Consider the following 24,342-nt stretch of genomic DNA (forward strand, 5'->3'; position numbering starts at 1 on the left):
CTGTTCACGTTACACGTACGACAGTGGCTAAGACATAGCCACTGCACTGTTCGCGTTACACGTACGACAGTGGCTAAGACATAGCCACTGCTCTGTTCACGTTACACGTACGACAGTGGCTAAGACATAGCCACTGCTCTATTGGCGTTACACGTACGACAGTGGCTAAGACATAGCCACTGCTCTGTTCACGTTACACGTACGACAGTGGCTAAGACATAGCCACTGCTCTGTTCACGTTACACGTACGACAGTGGCTAAGACATAGCCACTGCTCTGTTCACGTTACACGTACGACAGTGGCTAAGACATAGCCACTGCTCTATTGGCGTTACACGTACGACAGTGGCTAAGACATAGCCACTGCTCTGTTCACGTTACACGTACGACAGTGGCTAAGACATAGCCGCTGCTCTATTGGCGTTACACATACAACAGTGGCTAAGACATAGCCACTGCACTGTTCGCGTTACACGTACGACAGTGGCTAAGACATAGCCACTGCTCTGTTCACGTTACACGTACGACAGTGGCTAAGACATAGCCACTGCTCTATTGGCGTTACACGTACGACAGTGGCTAAGACATAGCCACTGCTCTGTTCACGTTACACGTACGACAGTGGCTAAGACATAGCCACTGCTCTATTCGCTTTACACGTACGACAGTGGCTAAGACATAGCCACTGCTCTATTCACTTTACACGTACGACAGTGGCTAAGACATAGCCACTGCTCTATTCGCGTTACACGTATGACAGTGGCTAAGACATAGCCACTGCTCTATTCGCGTTACACGTACGACAGTGGCTAAGACATAGCCACTGCTCTATTCGCGTTACACGTACGACAGTGGCTAAGACATAGCCGCTGCTCTATTGGCGTTACACATACAACAGTGGCTAAGACATAGCCACTGCACTGTTCGCGTTACACGTACGACAGTGGCTAAGACATAGCCACTGCTCTGTTCACGTTACACGTACGACAGTGGCTAAGACATAGCCACTGCTCTATTCGCGTTACACGTACGACAGTGGCTAAGACATAGCCGCTGCTCTATTGGCGTTACACATACAACAGTGGCTAAGACATAGCCACTGCACTGTTCGCGTTACACGTACGACAGTGGCTAAGACATAGCCACTGCTCTGTTCACGTTACACGTACGACAGTGGCTAAGACATAGCCACTGCTCTATTGGCGTTACACGTACGACAGTGGCTAAGACATAGCCACTGCTCTGTTCACGTTACACGTACGACAGTGGCTAAGACATAGCCACTGCTCTATTGGTGTTACACTTACGACAGTGGCTAAGACATAGCCACTGCTCTATTGGCATTACACGTACGACAGTGGCTAAGACATAGCCACTGCTCTGTTCGCGTTACACTTACGACAGTGGCTAAGACATAGCCACTGCTCTATTGGTGTTACACTTACGACAGTGGCTAAGACATAGCCACTGCTCTATTCACGTTACACGTACGACAGTGGCTAAGACATAGCCACTGCTCTATTCGCTTTACACGTACGACAGTGGCTAAGACATAGCCACTGCTCTATTCGCGTTACACGTATGACAGTGGCTAAGACATAGCCACTGCTCTATTCGCGTTACACGTACGACAGTGGCTAAGACATAGCCACTGCTCTATTCGCGTTACACGTACGACAGTGGCTAAGACATAGCCACTGCTCTATTCGCTTTACACGTACGACAGTGGTTAAGCGCAGCTTCAGTGCCATATTTAAGTTTTCTAACAACACCGTTGTCATTGGCCAGAGGTGGTGATGAATCAGTGGAAGATTGGAAGTCTGGCTGAGCATTGCCACACAATTACTCACTCAAAGTCAGCAAGACCAGGGAGCTGATTATTGGCTACAGGAGGAGGAAAGCAAAAGTCCATGAGCCAATCCTCACTGGGGGATCAGAAGTGGAGAGGGTCAGCAACTTTAAATTCCTCAGTGTTATCATCTTAGGGGATCTGTCCTGGGTCCAGCGCACGTGCCATTACACAGAAAACATGGCAATGCCTCTACTTTCTTAGAAGTTTGTGATGATTCGTTATGTCAAACTTCTATAGATGTATAGTGAAGAGTATACTGACTGGCTGCATCATGACGTGGTATGGAAACACCAATGCCTTGAATGGAAAAGCCACAAAAAGTAGTAGATATGGCCCAGTCCATCACTACCATTGTGCACATCTACACAGAGTACTGTCACACAAAATCATCAAGGACCCCCACCACCCAGGCCATGTTCTCTTCTCCCTCAGGAAGAAGGTACAGGAGTCAGGACTCACACAATCAGGTCCAGGAACAGTTACTACCCCTCAACCTCAGGCTCCTGAATCAGAGGGGATAACTTCACTCATCTGCACTTGCTCCATCACCGAAATGTTCCCACATCCTATGAATCACTTTCAAGGATACTTCATTTCATGTTCTCAATATTTATTGCTATTAATCTTTCTCTCTTTCTGTACTGGCACACTTTGACTTTTGCACATTAGTTGTCAGTCATGTTGTTTAGGGTCTTTCATTGTTTCCATGATGTTTCTTGTATTTACCGCAAGAAAATAAATCTCAGGTTTGTATGTGGTGACATGTATTTGTTTTGATAATAAATGTACTTTGAACTGGAAAACTGAGGAAGTAAGCATGTTTTAAGGTGTAGGAAAAGTGAAGGTAGAGGGAATGTCTTTGACTAGGACGGTGGTAAGTAATGTCATGGTTGGAGGTGCTCTGAAGCTGATGGTAATTGACCTGTCCTGAGGAGGGTAAGAAGAGAAGAGTGAGAGCAGTTAGAGGACATACAGCCAACAGCAACATTGTAATGGCGCTGTGACGCAGACGGAAGTTGCTGTAAGTCCAGATTAATAGAATGCTGGAAATACTTTGATCTGAGAGAGGAAAACCAGGATAATGTTACAGGTGTCTAACCAATAGATCCTAGCCTGGCACATTTTCAAGCTTCTTTATTTCAGCTGGGGAGTGTTAAAATTGAATTATGCCAAGAAACAGTAGTGTTGTTTGAAGTTGTGATGCACGAACTGGTTTCGGAAACACTTCTGTACGTCGAAACCCCGAGACGCTTCTCCCCTTACACCACAGTGCAATCCAAGACCAGTGGCTCCTGCTGTAGCACACCAAAGGAAGAGAGAATTTGTAACTTTACTGGGTCCTTTGACCCAGAAAGTCCCGGAGGCTTTACAATGATGTATTTCTGATACAGAGGCTGTTGTAATGTCGGAAACAAATTGTGCCAGGTCAAGTGGATTATAAATACCATTGGAAACTCTGAATATTTGGTTAATCATGTCATTGCTATTTTTATAATATCTAGATAAAGCAGGAAAACTAAATGGAATGCCATTGACAATTGAGTGAGACTGAGTTGTCTTGTTGACAGAATATCAAATTAATAACCTAGCAGGTTAAGTGCAAGGGCCAGGATGTTTACAGCACTGTGGGGCTGATGTTGGTATTTGTCTTGCTGACAGGGTTGACATACTGCACTGAGCTATAAGTAAACTCTGTTTTCCAAGTGTTTTGCAACGAGCACCCTATTTTAAACAGATCCTCTGGTTCTGTGAAAAGTTACAAAACAGTGGAAGGTGCAAAGTGTTAGGATTCATCTGTGTTTTATTCACTGTGACAATCAGTTTATTTTATGAATTAAGTTGCCAGAATTACCCCCACAAGTATCAGAATTGTGGTTAAGCCAACCACGGAATGGTTGCTGGGGTACAGAGGGTGGGGAGTATCTGTGGGGTGGGCTGCTGGACTGGCAGGGAAGAGTAAAGGGGGGTGGGGTTTATGTGACTCACCTGTCTGTCAGACGGTCTCCTCTTGGCTGGAGCTGGTGTGATTTTCATTCTTCCTCTGGGAATTTTGGCTTCCATCTCAACTTCCAGCAGGAAGGAATACACAAGACAGCGTTGTGCAAGAGAAGGGATGACGTCTCTCGTATCTCATTACTGGAGTGTTGGGCACCATAAATACTGCTGAAGCAGCTCGCTCTGGCATGGCTCCTCCCTGTGACGGGCAGCTACTGCACATGATCGTTCCCCCTTTGCTTGGTTACGCTTCATTCTCTGAATATGCCCTTTCAGCGTAACTGAAGGCTCCTACGTGTCCACCCACACCGAAATGTAAAGGTTAAGCTAATGTCAGAATCCGATTTGTTCTTACCAACGTGATGTGAAGTTTATTTTGCAGCAGCAATAGAGTACACAACAGAAAACTCTAGGTTACAAAGATAATGGTGTAGAAGGAAAGGAAATATGAGGCATTGTTCATGGACTGTTCAGAAATCAGATAGTGGAGGAGAAGAAGCTGTTCTAAAACATTGTCTGTGGGTCTTACGGCTCCTGTAGCACCTTGCTGATGGTAGAAACTAGAAAGGGGCATGACTGGATTGTGAAGGTCCTTAACGATGGATGCTGCCTTCTTGAGGCTCGACATATCCTTCCTCGTTGTGCTTGTGAAGGAGCTGGCTGAGTCTGCAAACCTTTGCAGCCTCTTGTGATCCTGTGCTTCGGAGGCTTCATACCAGACTGATGCAGTCACTCAAAGTGCTCTCTATCGTACATCTTTAGAAATTTGTAGGAGTGTTTGGTGACTTGCCAAATCTCAAACTCCTAATGTAATAGAACCGGTGGCATGCCTTCTTCAGATTGCATCAATGCACTGGGTTCTGAAATATTGACATCCAGGAACTTAAAACTGTTCACCCTTTCCACTGCTAACCCCTCAATGAGGGCTGGTGTGTGTTCTCACCTTCCCCTACAATCAGACCCTTGGTCTCGCTGACACCACTCAACCAATTGATCTGTCTCATTGCCATAAGCCTCCTGATTGCCATCTGAGATTCTTCCAACAATAGTGGTGCCTTGCACATCAGACTGTGTGGAATTGTGGTCAAGATAAGGCCATTAAAGCCCTTGAGCCTCCCCTGTTATTCCAAGGGAATGCCACTGGACTGTGGTGGGCAAGAACAAGGCTGATGGAATATCATGGAAGAATGTGAAGTGTTCCATTTTAGTTTCATATACAGTGGATTCTAGTTAATTGGAACACATTAGGAGCTGTACATTTTGTCCCAATAAAGGGGCTTCCACAGTTAGCTAAATTTTCATGGAAATAGTTTTTAAAAAGCATTAAAAAAAACAAACCATGTGTCTAACAAATGATGTATTTAAATTAAATACAGGACCAATTGGAACACCACCAATATTGCTACAGGTGGTTGTCCTTCATATCAGACAATGACAGGAAACCTGTGCTGGAGAGTTTTTACAGTGGAAAAGCTGTTGAACCGGGGCAGTTCCATTCTCTCGACCTCGGACTCCTGGGTCCAGTGGGACAAGCAGATGAGGTCTTCCGTTTTGCACTGGATGACCATGACTACTTCTGTGCCTTGTCAAGCCCTTCGATCTCCACGTAGAGTCCTGGCCCTTGGATCTCACTGTAGGTCATATCCACCCAGGCTGCTGGAACTGCCTTTGCATGCTAGAACAGTCACGTCCCTTTCTCACTGGAGTATGAGACCCACTGGCTGGTTTAACCTGCCTGTCAAAGTGGTGTATTGGGCTGTGGTCATGTCACATGCAAGCAGCCATTTGGAGCCACAGGTGAGAGCTGTGTGTCTGGTGGGGATCAGAGATAATATTGAAGATGATTGTTGTCATATCTTCAAATTGTTCGTGTTGAAGTAGTGAAATTGTTTCATTTTCACTCCGGGCCTTTGCTGGCTTTTCCAAATCTGAATGCTTGAAACCACAGTGAGCAAAACAGTTCTGAATTGTCTTCCTGCTTATTTCTCACTGCTTTTTGAACACAAATACTCATATATCTAACGCTGTTTAAAAACTGTTCACTCTTAAGCACGGTGTAGTATTTAGCGGTCGCACAAGTGCATGCAACTGACACTAGTTGGAAACTATTCAGCAGAAGTCTCCGGTCCCAATTAACCAGCATAGTGTCCCAAATAAATGAATCCCAGTTATTTTCTCAATTACTTTTTGTTCTTTAAGAGTTGTTCCGAGTAGGCGGCTGCCCTGATTATCTGATGGCCCAATTAACTGGAATCCACTATATTTTCAAGCCATGTGAAGTTGGGTAATATGCAAAAGAGTCTTGATTTTCTTTGAATACAAGTCACTAAAGCTAATGTACAGATACAACAATACTGCATTGGGACATGCAATTAGGAAGAAATTGGTATCACAAGAGACAACATTGCAGATACAGTCTTACTCAGGCAAGTAAAACATCTTTACTCTTGCTTTTAGGTGTTCTTTCCAATAAAGGTGAATATATTTTTGCTTTCTCTACCTGCTTGTCACTGGGAATGATTTGCGTGCTCTTAGGACCCTTGAATATCATGACGTTCACTCACTTTTCTTAGAAGAGAAATCTCTTCTATTTCTTTCAGAAAAGTGGATGGCCTGACATTTTTCCATGTCAGGTTCCATCTATCATGTCGTTGCCTATTCACTGGGCCTGTCCATGTTAACTGCTGTGCATCTCCCACAGCTTGCACTGGTTTTGAAGATGTACCTTTATAAAGAACCAGATGTGTGATTGGAAGTTTGGCTTGAGTTGGGAAGGACTTGGAGCATCAAAGTGTCTTGGCAGTGGAGGTGGCAGTGTGTTTGGAGCGAGCAGCCTGGCTTAGGTGGACTACCTTCTACATTGAGGAGTGTAACATCACTCACAGACCATGGAGTTGATGGAATGAAATCTCTGCGTTCACTGTCAGTGTACACGCTGTTCCTTAAAGATTCCCTCCCTTATCCCAAAACACAGAATGATGCTATGTTTCAATAGACAAACTTGGGTCCCGATCAGGATGATTTCCCTGTTATTTTTCTGTGTTAATGCTTGGCACCTGGGAGGGAAATTCTTCCTTGGAGTGAAGGTCTCGCTCTAAGAAAGGGCTGGAATTCAATTGTAAACAAGGTGGCTCAGCAGAAGCCTGATTGGATGAATACTAACCAGTTCGGAGGGATGGATGCCAGGGGTCTAAATACCACCAGACTAGACTAGCCTAGGCATCATCTCTGATGAAGATGACAGAGTTTGTCAGCAAAACATTGATTAACATCGATACCTGTACCCAGCTGGAAGCTCAAGAAGAGTTTTTTGGTCAAATACACCAGGAAAGTACTAGATCCTTTTTCAAGCCGTAGGTAGATTTTTTTTCAGTTTATTCCTTGTTTCCTTCTTTATGTTTGGACAGTTAGAACAGTAGGAATGCCAGGCAGAATAGTTAAATGCACCTCTTGCTGGATGTGGGACGGCAAGGAGATTACTAGTGTTTCTGACAGCTACAGCTGCAGCTTTGAACTCTCTGCATTAGGAGTCGGAACTGGATGAACTCCAGATCATTCGGGCTGAAGAGGTGACAGATAAGACATATAGAGAGGTAGTTACACCCAAGGTGCAGGGCACGGGAGACTGGATGACAATCAGAAAGGCGAAGGGGGTGAAACAACCAGTGCAAAGTACCCCAGTGGCCATCCCCTCAACAACATGTTGGATATTGTTGGGGTGGGGGGGGTGACCTATCAGAGGAAAGTCACTGCTGTCAGGTCTCTGGCACTGAGCCCGTCTCTGTGACTCAGAAGGGAAAGGGGGAGAAGAGGCAGGCTGTAGTGATAGAGGATTTGTTGGTTACGGGAACAGAAGGGAGATTCTGTGGATGAGAACAAGATTCCCAGATGGTATGTTGCCTCCCGGGTGCCAGCCTACGGGACATCTTGGATCAAGTCCTCAGCATTCTTAAGTGGGAGGGTGAGCATCCAGACATCGTGGTCCATGTTGATAGTGATGCACCATCAATAACTCACTCTGAGACGTAAGGCGAGATATCGGCTTTTATTGACTGAAAAAGGAACCAGCAGTGAGTGACCATCATATTACATCCTGGAGAATGAGGCAGAGGATTAGACCTGAATCGCCTTTATACCGGGGTCTGTGGGAGGAGCCACAGGAGCAGTCAGCAGGGGGCGTGTCCAGACAGGCACACATAGTTCACCACATTCACCCCCCCTTTGTTTGAAAGAGTCCCCATGTGGCGAAGTTTCTTACAGGTCAAGTCTATCAGGTGGTCGAATCTGTCACTGCGGTCTACGTAGCACCGGCTGTGATTGCACAGACGCCGGCGACATTGGTGATTGCACAGGAGACGGAGGTTGTGCTGGTTCCAGCTCATGCATGTGCGAGGCACCTGGTATATAGGTGTCATGAGGAGTCCATGTAGGGCCTGGTGAGCGCGGTGTCACCTCGGGTACAGGGTTCATAGTTACCGGAGAGTGTTCAGGGTAGTGGTCTGTTGCACCTGCGGGCGCCAGGTCATGGATGGAGGCCGTGTCCTCCCGCCCATCGGGTAAGACCACGTAAGCATACTGGGGGTTCGCATGTAGAAGGTGAACCCTCGCGACCAGCGGGGAGTATTTATTGCTCCTCACATGTTTCCGGAGCTGCACTGGCCCCGGGGACATCAGCCAAACTGGTAGAGCAGTCCCAGTGACAGACTTCCTGGGAAAAGAGAATAGGCGTTCGTGAGGGGGGAGGGTGGGGCCACCATCCAACCACCTGGGCCCTCCAAGGGCTTGTGCTTGGCTCAATGATCCCCTCCCTGAGCAACCACTGCACCGATTTACAGTCGGGGTCAGGTTGGCGAACAGCGGCGGGGGAGGGACCTTGAGAGTGGAGAGACTGCAAGTGGTGTCGGTAGCGCAGCTGTCGTGCTGGATGGGATGTGTGTGTGCGGTCAGTAGTGATGAAGTCCCACAGAACTGAGGATTCCGGACTGTGAGTGGTGGGAGGGGCCCGTCATATACCATAGTCACACTTTTGAGACGGCTCTGGAAGTCCAGCCCCAATAGCACAGGTGCGCACAGTTTAGGCATGACCAGTAGCGCAAAGTTCCGATATTCTGTGCCTTGCACCACCAATGTCGCTACACAACCCGCCCGGATGTCTGTGGAATGTGACCCAGAAACCAAATGGATCTTCTGACTTACTGGCCGTGTTGCAAGTCCGCAGCGTTGCACTGTGTCCGGGTGAATAAAACTCTTAGTGCTGCCCGTGTCAAACAGGCATCTAGTCCTGTGCCCCTCCACCCGGATGTCCTTCATGGACCTTGCAAGCTGGTGTGGGGCGCTTTGGTCGAGGGTTACAGTGGCCAGAGTTGAATCGCTGTCGGGGTACCCAGTAAGCATCGGAGGGTCGGGGGCGGGGCGTGCTGACGCCGACAAAGATGGCCGCCCACATCCGGGGTACCCGGTAAGCATCGGAGGGTCGGGGGCGGGGCGTGCTGACGCCGACAAAGATGGCCGCCCACATCCGGGGTACCCGGTAAGCATCGGAGGGTCGGGGGCGGGGCGTGCTGACGCCGACAAAGATGGCCGCCCACATCCGGGGTACCCGGTAAGCATCGGAGTGTCGGGGGCGGGGCGTGCTGACGCCGACAAAGATGGCCGCCCACATCCGGGGTACCCGGTAAGCATCGGAGGGTCGGGGGTGGGGCGTGCTGACGTCGACAAAGATGGCCGCCCTCATCCGGGGTACCCAGTAAGCATCGGAGGGTCGGGGGCGGGGCGTGCTGACGCCGACAAAGATGGCCGCCCACATCCGGGGTACCCGGTAAGCATCGGAGGGTCGGGGGCGGGGCGTGCTGACGCCGACAAAGATGGCCGCCCACATCCGGGGTACCCAGTAAGCATCGGAGGGTCGGGGGCGGGGCGTGCTGACGCCGACAAAGATGGCCGCCCACATCCGGGCATGCAAGATGGCGGCCCCCACGTTTCACCCGCAGCGCTGCACTCCGCTCGCAGTTTAGACTTACCTCGGCGAAATGGCCCCGCTTTCCGCAGCTGGAGCAGGTCGCTTCTCGCGCTGGACAGCGTTTTCGAGAGTGTTTTTTATGGCCACAGAAATAACAAAGCACAGGCTTCTGACGGGCTGCCGCTGTGGTCAGGTTCGGGGAGCTCGTGGAATCGCGACTGGCAGCGGCGATTTCGCCCACGGGAGCTGGCGGTGGCGGGGTCTGAGGCGTCCACGGAACTGGCGGGGAATCGCGCGACTGGACAGCGTCGGCGTAGTGCAGCGCAGCTTCCAGAGCATTGGCCGTCTCGATCGCCGAGCGTAAGGTAAGATCTGAGTGTTCCAGCAGTCGCTGGCGCATGTACACTGACCTCAGTCCCGTCACAAAGGTGTCTCACACCAGCAGCTCCGCATGCTGTTCTGACGTGAGCGTCTTGCAGTCACAAGCTCGGACGAGTGTCTGTAGTGCTCGGAGAAACTCAGCGCTCGATTCTCCAGGCCGCTGTCGCCGGGTAGCTAAACGATGTCTTGCGTAGACGGTGTTCACCGGCCGCAGGTACTGTCTTTTGAGGGCGTCCAGTGCCCCTTCGTAGGTCGGCAGGTCCCGGATAATGGAATAAACTTTTGGGGTGACCCTCGAGAGGAGAATTCTGTACATAACGGCAGGGTCAGTTGCATGAAGCTCCGCCAAGTATGATTGGAAGCATGCAAGCCAGAGTTCAAAAGCGAGAGCTGCGTCAGGGTCTTGAGGGTCCAAATCCAACCTTTCCGGACGTAAAACGGTTTCCATGTTTTAAAACTTCCAGTCAATAAAATTGATGCACCATCAATAACTCACACTGAGACGTAAGGCGAGATATCGGCTTTTATTGACTGGAAGAAGGAACCAGCAGTGAGTGACCATCATATTACATCCTGGAGAATGAGGCAGAGGATCAGACCTCAATCGCCTTTATACAGGGGCCTGTGGGAGGAGCCACAGGAGCAGTCAGCGGGGGGCGTGTCCAGACAGGCACATAGTTCACCACAGGTAGGAAGAGTGATGTAGTTCTGCAAAGTGAGTTCAGAGAGTTAGGTGTAGGATGGAGAGTGTCATACTTTTGGATCATTGTGCGCTTTCCAGGGAAGGTGTGACCTGTACAGAAGAGGCAGTTTGCACCTGAACTAAATTATCCTAGCAGGAATGTTTGCCAGTGCTGGACAGGGTGGAGGGGAATGGGGTTTAAACTAGAGTTTCAGGGGAGTGAGAACCAGAGAGCCAAAACAAATAGTGAAGAGGTTGTGGAGCCAAATGTTGCTAGGCCTCAGAAAAAGCCAGTAATCAAAAGGTCGAACATGGTGTAACTAATATTCTGAGCTGCGTTAATTTCAGTGCAAGAGGTTTCATCAGAAAGGTTGATGAGCTCAGGGCATGAATCAACATATGGAATTATGATACTATAGCCATTAGTGAGATTTGGTTGCAGGAGGGTCAGGACTGGCAGCTCAGTATTCCGGGATTCTTTTGTCCTGGACATGATGGAGCAGGAAGGGTTAAAGGAGGAGGGGTGGCGTTACTAGTCGGAAAATGTCACAGCAGTGCTCAGTCAGGACAGACTGGAGAACTCATCTAGTCAGGATTTATGGGTGGAACTGAGGAATAAAAAGGTATGACCACGTTAATGGGGTGAGATTATAGACCACACAACAGTCCATGGGATTTGGAGGAGCAAATCTGTAGCGAGATCGCAGACTCAAGGTTGTTATAGTAGTTGATTTTTAACTTTCTGCATATTAACTGGGACTCCTTGTAAAAGGATAAGCTGGGATAGAGTTTGTCAAATGTGTTCAGGGAAGTTTCCTTAATTAGTACATAGAAGTTTCAACAAGGGAGTGTGCGATAATTGATCTCCTCTTAGGGAATGTGACAGAAGTTTGTGTAAGGAAACATTTTGTATCCAGCGAACATAATGCCATTAGTTTCAGAGACAAATATGGAAAAAGATGGGTCTGATCTGTGAGTAGAGACTTTAATTTGGAGAAAGACCAATTTTGATGGTATCAGAAAGGATCTGGCAAGTTTGGATTGGGACAGGCTGTTTTCTGGCAAAGGTGTACTTGCTAAGTGGGAGGCCTTTAAAAGTGAAATATTTAGATTATAAAGCTTGTATGTGCCTGTCGATTAAAAGATCATGATACAGGTATAGGGAGCCTTGATTTCCAAGAGACATTGAGGCCCTCAGTAAGACAAAAAGGAGGTGCATGGAGGTAGGAACATGTGAGGTACTTGTGAAGTATAAGAAATGTAAGACAACACTTAAGGAAGTGTCCTGATGAAGGGTGTCGGCCCAGATTTTTGACTGTTTACCCTTTTCCATAGATGCTGCATGGCCTGCTGAGTTCCTCCGGTATTTTATGTGCTTTACTTAAGAAAAAATTCAGAATGGCTGAAGGAAGAAATGAGGTTTCCTAGCAGACAAGGTGAAGGAGAATCTGAAAGGTTTCTACAGATACGAATGTTAACGGCAAAAGGATTGCAAGGGACAAAATTTGCCCTCTGGAAAATCAGAATGGTAATCCATGCGTGAAACCAGAAGAGATGGGAGGAGATTTTAAATGGATTTTTTGCATCTGTATCTACTTGGGAGATGGACACCGAGTCTACAGAAGTGAGGCAGAGCAGGTTATAGAGGAGGAGATATTTGCCATCTTGAGGCAAATTAGGGTGAAGCCAGTGCCTGACGAGGTGTAAACTCAGACCCTGTGGAAAGCAAGTGTAGAAATTGCAGGGGCCCTAGCAAAGATATTTAAATCATCCTTGGCAACAGTTGAGGAACCGGAGAACTGGAGGATAGCCAGTGCTGTTCCACTGTATAAGAAAGGGGTCTAAAAATAAACCAGGAAGTAGTAAGCTGGTGAGCCTGGCTTAGTAGTGGGAAAGTTATTGGAAGGTACTCTAAGGGACCGGATATATGGGTATTTGAATAGACAGGGACTGATTAGGGATAGTCAGCATGGCTTTGTGTATTGTAGGTCATGTCTAGCAAATCTTATAGAACTAAGCTTTTCAAGGAAGTTACTTGGAAAGTTGATGAAGGAAAGGTAGTAGATGTTGTCTACATGGATTTCAGCAAAGCATTGGACAAGGTCCCACTTGGGAGGGTGGTCAAGAAGATTCAGTAGATGGATAGATACTTTATTCATCCCCAAGGGGAAATTCAACATTTTTCCAGTGTCCCATACACTTATTGTAGCAAAACTAATTACATACAGTATTTAACTCAGTATAAATATGATATGCATCTAAAATCACCCTCCCAAAAAGCATTAATAAGTAGCTTTTAAAAAGTTCTTAAATAGTTTACTAAAGTGCATTGAGTTCACCTCGGCACTTTAACATGTCTTGCCCCTGGTGGTTGAATTGTAGAGCCGAATGGCGTTGGGGAGTAATGATCTCTTCATCCCATCTGAGGAGCATTGCATTGACAGCAACCTGCCGCTGAAGCTGCTTCTCTGTCTCTGGATGGTGCTGTGCCGAGGATGTTCAGGGTTTTCCATGATTGACCGTAGCCTACTCAGCGCCCTCCGCTCTGCCACCGATGTCATACTCTCCAGTTCTGTGCCCACGACAGAGCCCGCCTTCCTTACCAGCTTATTAAGACGTGAGGCGTCCCTCTTCTTAATGCTGCCTCCCCAGCACGCCACCACAAAGAAGAGGGCGCTCTCCACAACTGACCGATAGAACATCTTTTCATTTTTTCATTTCAGATGACATAGTAAATAGGATTAGACATTGGCTTTTTGGGAGAAGCCAGAGAATGGTAGTCGATGGTTGCCTCTCTGACTGGAGGCCTGTGACTAGTGGAGTGCCGCAGGGATCAGTGCTGGATCTATTGTTGTTTGTCATCCATATCAGTAATCTGGATGGTAATGTTGTTAACTGGATCAGAAAACTTGAGGATGACATCAAGACTGGGGATGTAGTGGACAACAAAGAAGACTATCAGAGCTTGCAGTGGGATCGAAACCAGCTGAAAAATAGCAGGTGGAATTTAATTCAGACAAGTGCGAGGCATTGCACTTCGGTGGGACCAACCAGGGTAGGTCTTACACAGTGAACAATAGGGCACTTAGTAGTGTGTTAGAACAACGGGATCCGGGAATACAGGTCCATAATTAATTGAAAGTGGTGTCACAGGAAGATAGGGTCATAAAGAAAGCTTTTGGGACATGGGCCTTCATTAAAAGATTTGATTACAGGTGATTGGATGTTATATTGAAGTTGTATAAGACTGGTGAGGCCTAATTTGGAGTATTTATACAGTTTTGGTTACCATCTACAGGAAAGATGTAAATAAGGTTGAACAAGCACAGAGAAAATTTACAAGATGTTGCCGGAACTGGAGGACTTGAGTTAGAAGAAAAAGTTGAATAGGTTAGGACTTTATTCCTTGGAACACAGAAGATTAAGAGGTGATTTGATAGAGGCATACTAAATTATGAGGGGTATAGATGGGTAAAGGCCAGCAGGCCTTTTCGACTAATTTTTGGTGGGACTACAACTAGAGGTTAAGGGTGAAAGGTGTAAAGTTTAAGGAAAATGAGGGGAAATTCCTTCCCTCAGAGAGTCATGAGAGTGTGGAACGAGCTGCCAGTGCAAGAGGTCCATGTGACTTTGATTTCCATGTTTATAAGAAGTTTGGATGGTTTTGGTGTAGGTTGATGGGATTAGGCACTTTAAATAGTTTGGCACAGAATAGATGGGCAAAGGGCCTGTTCCTGTGTGTCAGTGGAAGACGTATGATTTGGGGGAGTGGTGGTGTTCCCATGCTGCTCTTGTCCTTCTTCCGGGTAGAAGATGGGTTTTTGGGAGGTACTGTCAGACCTGATGGTTCACACAGCAGCCATTGTGGACTAATGGTGGAGGAATGAATGTTCAGGAAGAAGGGCTAGCTGCCAATCAAATGGCTTCTTTGTTCTGGATTGTCCTGGTTGAGCTAGCTTGAGAGTTCCTGGAGCTGCAGTCATCCAGACAAATGGGGAATGTTCCATCACACTCCTGACTTGTAGGTGGCGGAAAGGTTTTCGAGCTGAATTACTCATTCCAGGCACCCTGCTCCCTAACTTGGTGGTAGATGTGTTTATGCAGCTGCTGCAGTTGAGTTTCTGGTCAGTAGCGATCTCCAGAGAATTGGGGATGGAGAATGGAGCGCTAATAAAGTCACTGCTTTAAAGACCTGCATCAGTCCTCGCCTCTGTGGCATTTAGTATGTTTTCGCTGTGACTACAGGTTTCCCGTGGGCATCAAGGGTTTCCTCCATGTGTGGGTTTGTTGGTCAACGATCTTTGTAAAGTTTCTCCAATGTGTCAGTGTATGGATGAGGCGGAGAATCTGGAGAGAGTTGATGGGCAAGTGTGTGTGGGGGTGGGGAACAGAACTGCTTTCAGTGGAAGTCTGAAGCTCAGTGTGGACTTGGTGGCTAAACTGCGTTTCCGTAACGTGATGATTCCAATGCCATGGAATGATGAGGATGGATGTTAACATCCCTTGTTGGAGATGGTCAGTGCTTTGTATTTCTTAGCATGAATGTTATCCTGTCATTTGTCACCCGCAGAACTGGGGAAGGCTGTGCTGAGATCCGGACCCATGTGGCCCAGGTGGAGCCCAGACCCTGCAGTGGTGAGCAGGTTACTGGTTGAGAGCATTATTGACAGAAGTCTTCATCACTTTGACACTTGATTGGACAGTAATACAGTCATAGAAGACTACAGCACAGAAGCAGGCCCTTTGGCCCATCTAGTCTATGCTGAACCATTTAAACTGCCTACTCCCATTGACCCACCAGACCTTTCCATCCATATATCTACCCAAGCATCTTTTAAACATTGAAACCAAAATTGCATGCACCACTTGTATTGGGAGCTCATTCCACACCCTCACCGCCTTCTGAGTGAAGAGTTCCCCTTTCCCACATCCGACTTATTGTGAACAACTTTCCATGTTAGGTTCCGGGGAGGCAAGGGAAAGCTGGCTGCTTCTTTAATGTAGATTGTACAAGTTAAGGGAGGGGTGAGGCATTGAGCCTCTGAAGCCTGCTGTGCTGTGTAACAAGATCACAGCGGATCGAAGGCAGGATGAGTTCCAATAAGGGCTGTGCTTTGGGCTCTGCCTCCACTTTGAAATTCCTAGACCTTCATTTGACTCCCGCACTTGGGATTAGGGAGTGAGACTTCGAACAAAAAAAACACTGGAGCCTGGCTCCTAACTGTGTCAAGACAGATTGTTGATTAAAGAATACTTTGTATGAGAGAGGAGATGGGATTACAAGATTGAAACAATATGCTGCTGGGAGTCTGCTCCACCCTGGCACTGAGGAAAAGCAGACTAATAATAAAATGAGGGATATAGGGCGCCAGGCAAAGATTTCCACCCCCTATCTGTGTCAAAGTGACATTGTTCTGGTGCTCAGTTCTGTGGGTGGGTGCTGTTGACAGCTAGCACAGACAAGAACTGTGCCTGATAGTGTGAGTGCTGTGCTTGTGGGACATTTCATACCTTGCTGCCTTCTCAGTAAATTTCAGAAGCAGGTTTCCCAGAACTAACCCGATTAGACCTCGCTAATGCAATCAATTTATGCTTGCATTTCCCTATGCCAGAGAGAGATAGTTTTGAGCTTGGGGCAGCTGAGGGTAAGTCGTTGAACTGTAGGGCAGGGGGGGCAGTTGGACAGCAGGGACTGCTGGGAACGGAGGCAGAGACTGAGGGTGTGTGTGTTTGTGTGTGTGTGTGTAGACTTGGTTTAGTGGAGAGGTAGGTTATGGATTAGGGTAAGAGAGGGGATAGAAAGAAATGGGAGCTATGAGCTAAGTGTTTGCAGTTGAGCAGCCAGTAAAATGTATGAGTCAGAATAGGGATTCCCAACCTTTTTTATGCCACGGACCCCTACCATTAACAGAGGGGTCTGGTTGGGAACCCCTGTGATAGGAGATGGTTGATAGACAAGCAGAAGGAGTGGATGGGTGAGTGAGGGGAGGGCTGTGTGGTGAACTACATATACCTGTCTGGACATGCCCCCTGCTGACTGCTCCTGTGGCTCCTCCCACAGACCTCTGGATAAAGGCGATCAAGGCCTGAGCCCGGCCTCATTCTCCAGGATGTAGTATGGTGGTCACTCACTGCTTGTTCCTTCTTCCAGTCAATGAAAGCCGATATCTGGACCACGTCTCAGAGAGAGTTATTGATGGTGCATCAGGCTGTACAGTGGGGGGGGGGGGGGGTGCTGGAGATATTATCGTTGAGTGGATATATTGGGAAAACTGGCATGCTGAAATGTCCCTTAGTCTCGCTGTTAGCAGCACAACTCAAAGGAGAATCTGATATCGCTGCCACCTCGATAACCCGTTTGATCTTGTCCTATTGCAAACTTTCTCCTTGTTTCCCCCACCTTCCCTGCAACTCGAAACTAACTTGTTCATGCTCTTTCTCATCCAAGTACATCTAAAATGTGAGAGCCTCTGTCACTTGGGCAGCTTATTTTAGATTTCAACCTCCCTCTGGGTGAAAAGAAAATTTTCCTCAAACCCCATCCAAGCCAAAATCTATGTCCCTCATAATTTTGTACACTTGTCAGGTCCGCCTTGACCTCCTCTACCACAGGGAAAACAAACCCAATCTTCCCTGACTCCTAACAACTGAAGTGCTCCAGCCCATGTGGCAACTTGGTGAAGTTCCATTGCAGTCACATCCTTGCCCTGTTGTGCACACGTGGCGGACGGTGGTAGGGTAATACTGAGCGGCTGTCATGGTCTGAGGTTGCGATAGCTGACTGTTGCAGTGATCTTCTTTGTCAGTGTTGTCACGCCCCAGTTGTCTGCTGCGAAGAGTCGAGTTACTTTTGTGTAGGAGGGCAGTGAGTCTGGCTCTGAAGTGGCCTGATTGACAAAGCCCAGGAATTGTCCGGCTCCTCTGTATGTGGGCTCAGGGTGGCAGGGATTGGGTTTCCACCAGGTGTGCCAGTGGGCTGTGGCGGCCTGAGAATGCAAGGCATCTGCTGCTCCGGGTAGGCTGTGTGTGGTCGCGGGGGGGTGGAGGAGGGCAACGTACTTGAACTTGGAGCCACTTCCCACTGTGTCACATCCAGCAGCTGGCTGAAGGGATTCACAGTGCAGGAACGGGTCTCCCTGCTCCATCACTAACCCTTCACCCCTACACACTGCCTCATGTCACCCTTCCCTTCTTTCCTCTTCAGTGGCTTGGAGGACAGCGGAACTGGGATGTGGGGTTAGGCCATGCTCGTGACCTCAGTATAGCAGCTGCCACGGGCCAGCTGCTGTGTGCACCTGGTGAACAGAATTTGAAAGGGCTGGCTGAGCCTTAAACTTCAGCACTGCCAGATTCTTCAAAGTATGTTCAGAAATTACTAGGAAATGTGTTTTATAAGCATATCAAAAGCAAGAGGAGTAATTGGGAAATGTTAGGGCCCATTGGGATTGGGAAAACTTATCCTGTATGTAAGAGTTAGAACTTTTAATGCAGACTTTGTGGCAGTCTTCACTCGAGAGTGGGACCACACTGGTGTTGCATTTCAGTAGGAAGTGTTCGATGGACTAAGTGTGGTAAAGCGAATGCTTTAGTGGGATCTTTGCTTTGCACTGACTACAGTTTCAGTCCTCTCTGGCTGCAGGAGTGAGGTGGGCCAGAGGACCAGAGCAGGGCTGCTGTTTAAAAAGGGAGGAGGGAATACACTCCTGTGTTGGTCAGTAAGGGGTCTGGGCTCAGAGGGACAGTTTAAACCTTCACAGAGAGAGGTACAGGTTACTCAACAACAACAGATTTGTTTATCAGACCGATGGCACTGACCTTCCTCGTTACCTCCTCGGGGAGTTCACTGTGGCACTGTTTGCTGCAGTCTGTGTGGATTTTCCCAAGGCCCTGCATGTCAGATCAAAAAAGTAAGGTAATAGGGGATCCTGGGGGTGGGTGACACGTTGGATCCAAAGCTGGAGTAAAGTGTGATGGGGGACGGGTGTTTTTATGACCGGTGAGGTCTCACGGGGTTCAGTATCTGGTCTTGTGGGTTGATGGTGAATATTAATGATTTAGACCAAACTTAGGGGAAATGATTACAGTGTTCATAGAATTGATGGAAGATCCGGTGTAGCTGACAGTGGGGAGGAAGCCTTTAAAGGCTGCAGGCAGTCTGAAAATGGAAAGTGGAATTTAAAAAGCAAAGCAATGCAGAATATAGTGGTCCAGTTAGTGAGAGAGCAATACCGGCAGGCAGTGAAGTGTAAGGACTGTGGCAAAGCAGACTGGGAGATCAGGGGCTCACCTTTATATATAGAGAGGTATGATGTACTTTCCTGGATTAGTTGAGGCATACAGTAGGGGGACAGTGAGGTTACACTAGTCACAGCTGGACTCCTGTGTGGATTCCTGCTCAAACTTTATAAAAAATGTGTGATTTACTAGAGAGGGTCCAGGGAGGATTTGGTGTTGGCAGAAATGAAAATTGTAGCAGAGAGGAGAGGTCGAATAGGCTGGAGGAGAAGGGTGGTATTTTCACACGGGGAGATAAAATTGACGTGCCATGGTGAAGGCAGAGATAGTGAACGGCAGAGGCTCAGAATACAGGGGCTGAAGTTTTGTAGTAGCTGGTAGAATCAGAGTGGACCCAAGGGGAACCACGTCTCTCCTCTCTGCACCTCGACAGGAGGACGTCATTCCTCCTGAGGGTTTGTCCTCAGAACAATGGAGTTGGGGCAGTGAGCTCCGGATTTCCTCAGCCGTTTCCTTCCATTATTCCCTCTGCTTGTCTGCTACTATTGTAGGTGATGAGTGACTACATCCTGTTGTGAGGTTTAGTTTCTAAATAAAAGTTGGTGTGAAGGCTAGGATACCTGGCAGACCCCTGTACCCCTGAGCTTCCCCACACTCTACACCTCTATGGGAAAGAAATTTGGGAGAGTGAGGCACATTTTGTTGCTGACTTGTGTATCCAGACGTGGATACATGTCTCTGAGCTCCATCCCTACCCCTCGCGCTCTGTCCCCAATCCCGAGTGTTGGTGATGATCTAGGTGCAGGAGGTCCACACTCAATGCACTGACTGCACCCTCCCCTCTCTTGTGAACACCAGGGTAAGAGTTTCAGAATGGATCGTAGTCCTCTCCTTCACGTCCGCTGCCCGTCCACATAGGACTCGTTGGTCTTCTCCAGCACTTTTACTGTGAAATGTTTAATGGGGGGGTCCGAATTGGGGCCTCCAGACGTTAACACATGTGCTCATTCTGCAGACTGGCCTCTCCAGTCTGACTTATGCCCACATCTAGAGGTGAGACTGTTGCTGTGTCACATGAGGTGTGACACCCACCGACATTACTGTTGCAGAAGAGGCACAGTAAGATCCCACTTTGCCAATACCCTTGTTGTAGCAGGTGGGGGGGGGGGTTGATCAGCCTCTTAAATTCCATTGCTGCTCACTGATCCATCTCATCTCCAAAGCCCTTCTGCATCCACCTCGGGTTTGAATAGCTTGCTGCCATTTTCAGGGAAGGGCAGCGCTTTGGGTTTGGGGAGCCATTGTCAATCCAGCTGGTTGCGTGGATTTGAGTGGGAGTTGGCAGTGGTGGGCATTTCCTCTCACAAACTGTGTATTCTGGTTGTCTCTGCTGAACCCTGCTGTCTCTGGCCTTGTTTACACACACGACCACCTACACCCCCCCCCCCCCCGCCTTTAAGCACTCTCCAAATGCAGCCAGAAGGTGAGAAGTGGTGCCAAATAGGAACAGCAGCCTCACACACTCCTTCCAGCCTACAGAATGACAAGCTGTTGGGAGATCCATTTACAGACTTATGAATTTATTGCAGGGCCTCCACTCCAGGTCCCCAGTGCGTGAAGAACACACACATAATGAGGCCTCTACCGGAGAGCCCCTCCCCGGTTTTTCACCTTTCTATTTTACTCAGCTCGTGTCCTTCACCATCTCGATCAGGCCTCCCTTAGCCCCTTCTTTTCTAAAGAGAAGACCACCCACCACCCCTACCCAATCTCTCCTTGTGGATACCAGCGTTCTCATGCTGTACATCTCCTTTGCGTCTTCTCTTTTGTAATCACAGCTTCCCCCTGCTGAGGTGGCAGGTGACCTGTGCAGGTCAGCGTGGTCAGTGGGACCTTCACCTTGCAGGTCAGTCGGAGACTGTTGCAGTGTCACAGTGTTTGGCATTGAGTGTGAGTGTAGTGACTGAGGCTGGCTCTGAAGAAAGGTACCAACTGTTCAGGAAGGTTGTGGCCTGAAAGATATGGTGGGGGCACTGGTTTGTGAGGAGATGCTGTCCGCACCTGAGGCATCTCGTCTGGTGTGAGAGAGAGAGAGAGAGGGGGGGAGCTGGAATTCGGGTGGTGAAATGTTGAAAAAGCACACATGGGATAAATGAGAACTATGATTCCCCTTGTTCATTAACTGGGGCAGTTTTAAATGAAGTGGTGAAAGGTCAGAGGAATTGCGGGTGATTTGGGAGATGGTGGGAAGTGATCTGGAACCTACTGTCTGAAAGACAGAAGCCCTCTGAACATTCAAGAAGAATGTTGCTGAGCCCTTGAGAGGCCTTGAACTGTAGGGCTAGAAACTGAAAGATGGTAAATGGGATGGACGGAAATGTTCTACACTGTAAATGTCTCTGATCCTATTGGGATCTTTCTGTGCCCTCTGGCAGCTATGTTGCCTGTACTGATATGGTGACCACATCTCAAACGCACGGTTTTTAAAACAAAATCTTCCATAAAGTAATTTCTGAGCTCTCAAAATGCTAGTACAAATGCTTTTTGGACACACAGGTGTTAGAAACTGCAAACAAAAATAGGCAGAGTGAGATATGAATTAGTAACAGCAGCTATGAAACCACTAGATCAGCACCAAACCCTTCTGGCTCACTAGCATCATTCAGGGTAGGATATCTTGCCTTGCCTTTGCTGGCCTATATGTGACTTCCAAATCCCTCGCACCCGGCAGACTCTGGATTGGCAGGGCAGTTTGGGATGGTTTGTAACAGTATCAGAGGCACCCACCTCCCAGAAAATAAATAAAAAGAAACAAGCCCTGCCCTCTCAGAGACATTCAGAGTGGCCTTCTTCTCAGGCGGTCTCTCCATCATCGACTGGTCAAAGATTGGGGATCTATGCCTCAAACTAAAAAGGCATCACTCATTTATCAAAGACAGAAATGTTTCAAACCAACTAAATAGACAAGCTCAGAGAACTGTGAAAGCCCATACTCCTTGTAGTTAGTGTGCATCGTTTGGGCTATGGTTCTTCATCAGTAGGTGGTGGAGAAAGAGCTGCCTTCATCCCAAATGGGATGGGAGAGAAGTTCACTCAATGGACATACACTTGGAGACATCACAGTTGTTGCTGTGACCCGGGGATAACTAACCTGGGGGTGTTTGTGCATGAATTCAAACATCGGTTTACAGGTATAGCAAGTTATCAAGAAGGCAAATGAAATGTTGGCCTTCATTGCTAGCAGGATTGATTTTAAGAGCAGGGAGCTTATGCTGCAACTGTACAGGGTACTGGTGAGGCTGTACTTGTGGTCCTGTGTGCAGCTCTGATCTCCTTACTTGAGGAAAGATATACTTGGTTCTGGAACGAGGGGGTTAAACTAAGGAGAGATTGACTTGCCTGGGATTGTACTTCTGGAATTCAGAAGGATGAGAGGGGATTTTACAGAAACACATAAAATCATGAAAGTGATAGATCCCATAGTGGCAGGAAAATTGTTTCCACTTGTAAGGGAGACTAAAACTAGGGGACCTAGCCTCAGGGTTTGAGAGAGTAGGTTTAGGATGAAGATGAGATGTTTTCCCCAGAGTCACGAATCTGAGGAATTCTCTGCCTAAGGAAGCAGTAGAGGCTACCTCATTAAATATCTTTAAGACACAGTTAGATTTTTGCATGGGGGGGGGGAATTGAGGGTTACGGGGAAAAGGCAGGTAGATGGAGCTGAGTCCATGGTCGGATCGCATTGAATGGTGGAGCAGGACAAACCGCTGACTCCTGCTCCTATTTCGTGTGTTCTGATGCAAGTGGTGCAGAGGTTGGAGGATTTGATGAGAAACAGGAACAGAATAAATGGGAAGTGTCTTTAAAGCATTTAGAACACAGGACAGGTCTGGGAAGTAAGATCAGCAGATATGGTTTGATGCTGGCACAGACAGAATGGGCTGAAAGGCCTGTACTATAAATATCTCTGATCACGTGTGGTGCTGAGATCTTCTTGTGCCTGAGCTAGAGTACACAGTACATTGTCAGGGTCTCAGCAGAAAGCCCAGACCTTTCTGACAGTGTTGCAGGCAACATCTTGGCCAGCTTGCTGGGTCAAGGTACAGGTGTTCTCCCCCCCCCCCCCCCAGGCCATTCCAATTAAACCTTTCTTAAGCCGAAACGGCGTAAAGCAAAGATCCATTAATTTATATGGGAAAAATTTTCATAAAAGCAAAAATCCTCTTTGTCATGTGAAAACAGGTTACTAATGTAAGTCCTTTGTAAAAGTGAAGTGGCGTAAAATGAATGGCGTAAAATAAAGTGGGGGACACCTGTACCAGGGAGAGGGGTTCTGCCTTCTCTCCTGTTGGAGGCAGGAGTGTGATTAAAGGCAGGGGGTGTTTTAAAAGGAGAAACCACAGAAGTTTTAAAATGGGAATAGTTGGCTTTGATGTGCACTGAGAGGAGGAGTAGACTGAGGTAGTTGTAAAATATATTTCGACGTGTAGGGTAGCCTGTAACTCAGATGCAGAGGTAGGTCCTGGATCAGGCCCATCCTGACAGCTGATAAACGCTCTCTGGACTCTTCACAGGTAATGCACGTTGAGACAAGCACCAAATGCCGCCGGCAGGCCTTCGAGGTGAAATCTGAGAGCTGCCGACCTAAGGGAATGCTGTCAGACCGGCACGTTCCTCAGGGTACAGGGCTATGTGGATGATATCCTCTGTAGTCACTACGAAGGCTCTGCAGGGAAGGAGCACACTGGGCACTGAGGGGCTGGATCCTGAGTAACAGCCTCTCAAAGACCTGGTGCTGTCTAGAGAGGGAACACAGGTGGCATTGTCAGGGTGTGTGTTGTATTGATGATGCAATGAACATAGAGTCATGCAGTGCAGGAACAGACCTTACAGCCCATCTCAGTCATGCTGAACTAACCCTATTTGCCTGAGTTTGGCTCATTTCCCTCTAAACCTTTCTTAACTACTGTACGTTTCGGTCTGTTAGAATGGCTTTTAAACATTGTAATGTACCAATCTCTACACAGCCCTCTGGAAAAACAACCCTCAGCTCACTTTTAAAATTTTCCCCTCTTGACCTACATCCTCTGGTTTTAGACTTATTTACTCATGGAAAAGATTGTGTCCATATGAACCCCCCAACCCCCTCTGATTTTATAAATCTCTCTAAGGTCACCCCTCAGCCTCCTTTACTCAGGGGAAAACAATCACAGTCTTTACAGCTTCACTTCAAATCTC

General features: G+C 47.8%; 1 protein-coding gene and 1 long non-coding RNA gene across 4 annotated transcripts in view; one reads left to right on the forward strand and one right to left on the reverse strand.

Annotated features, from left to right (window-relative positions):
- The window catches only part of LOC132382354 (uncharacterized), a 113,780-nt gene extending 108,183 nt beyond the window's left edge, over positions 1-5,597 (reverse strand). For both annotated transcript variants that reach the window (XR_009508292.1, XR_009508290.1), the window contains exon 1: positions 3,839-5,597. This is a non-coding gene — a long non-coding RNA (uncharacterized LOC132382354). The remainder of the gene's footprint in view (positions 1-3,838) is intronic.
- The window catches only part of LOC132382342 (cysteine-rich protein 2-like), a 123,284-nt gene that overhangs the window by 9,765 nt on the left and 89,177 nt on the right, over positions 1-24,342 (forward strand). The window contains exons 1-2 of one of the 2 annotated variants that reach the window (XM_059952469.1): positions 8,761-10,171; positions 15,440-15,504. The exons of the other annotated variant lie outside the window; for it this stretch is intronic. Of the exons in view, the coding sequence (XP_059808452.1) occupies positions 9,147-10,171; positions 15,440-15,504 (1,090 nt within the window). The 5' untranslated portion in view covers positions 8,761-9,146. Of the gene's footprint in view, positions 1-8,760; positions 10,172-15,439; positions 15,505-24,342 lie in introns of those variants that run through there. 2 annotated transcript variants of the gene reach the window in all.

The sequence above is a fragment of the Hypanus sabinus genome, chromosome 2 (genome assembly GCF_030144855.1).
Source record: "Hypanus sabinus isolate sHypSab1 chromosome 2, sHypSab1.hap1, whole genome shotgun sequence".
NCBI lineage: Eukaryota > Metazoa > Chordata > Chondrichthyes > Myliobatiformes > Dasyatidae > Hypanus > Hypanus sabinus.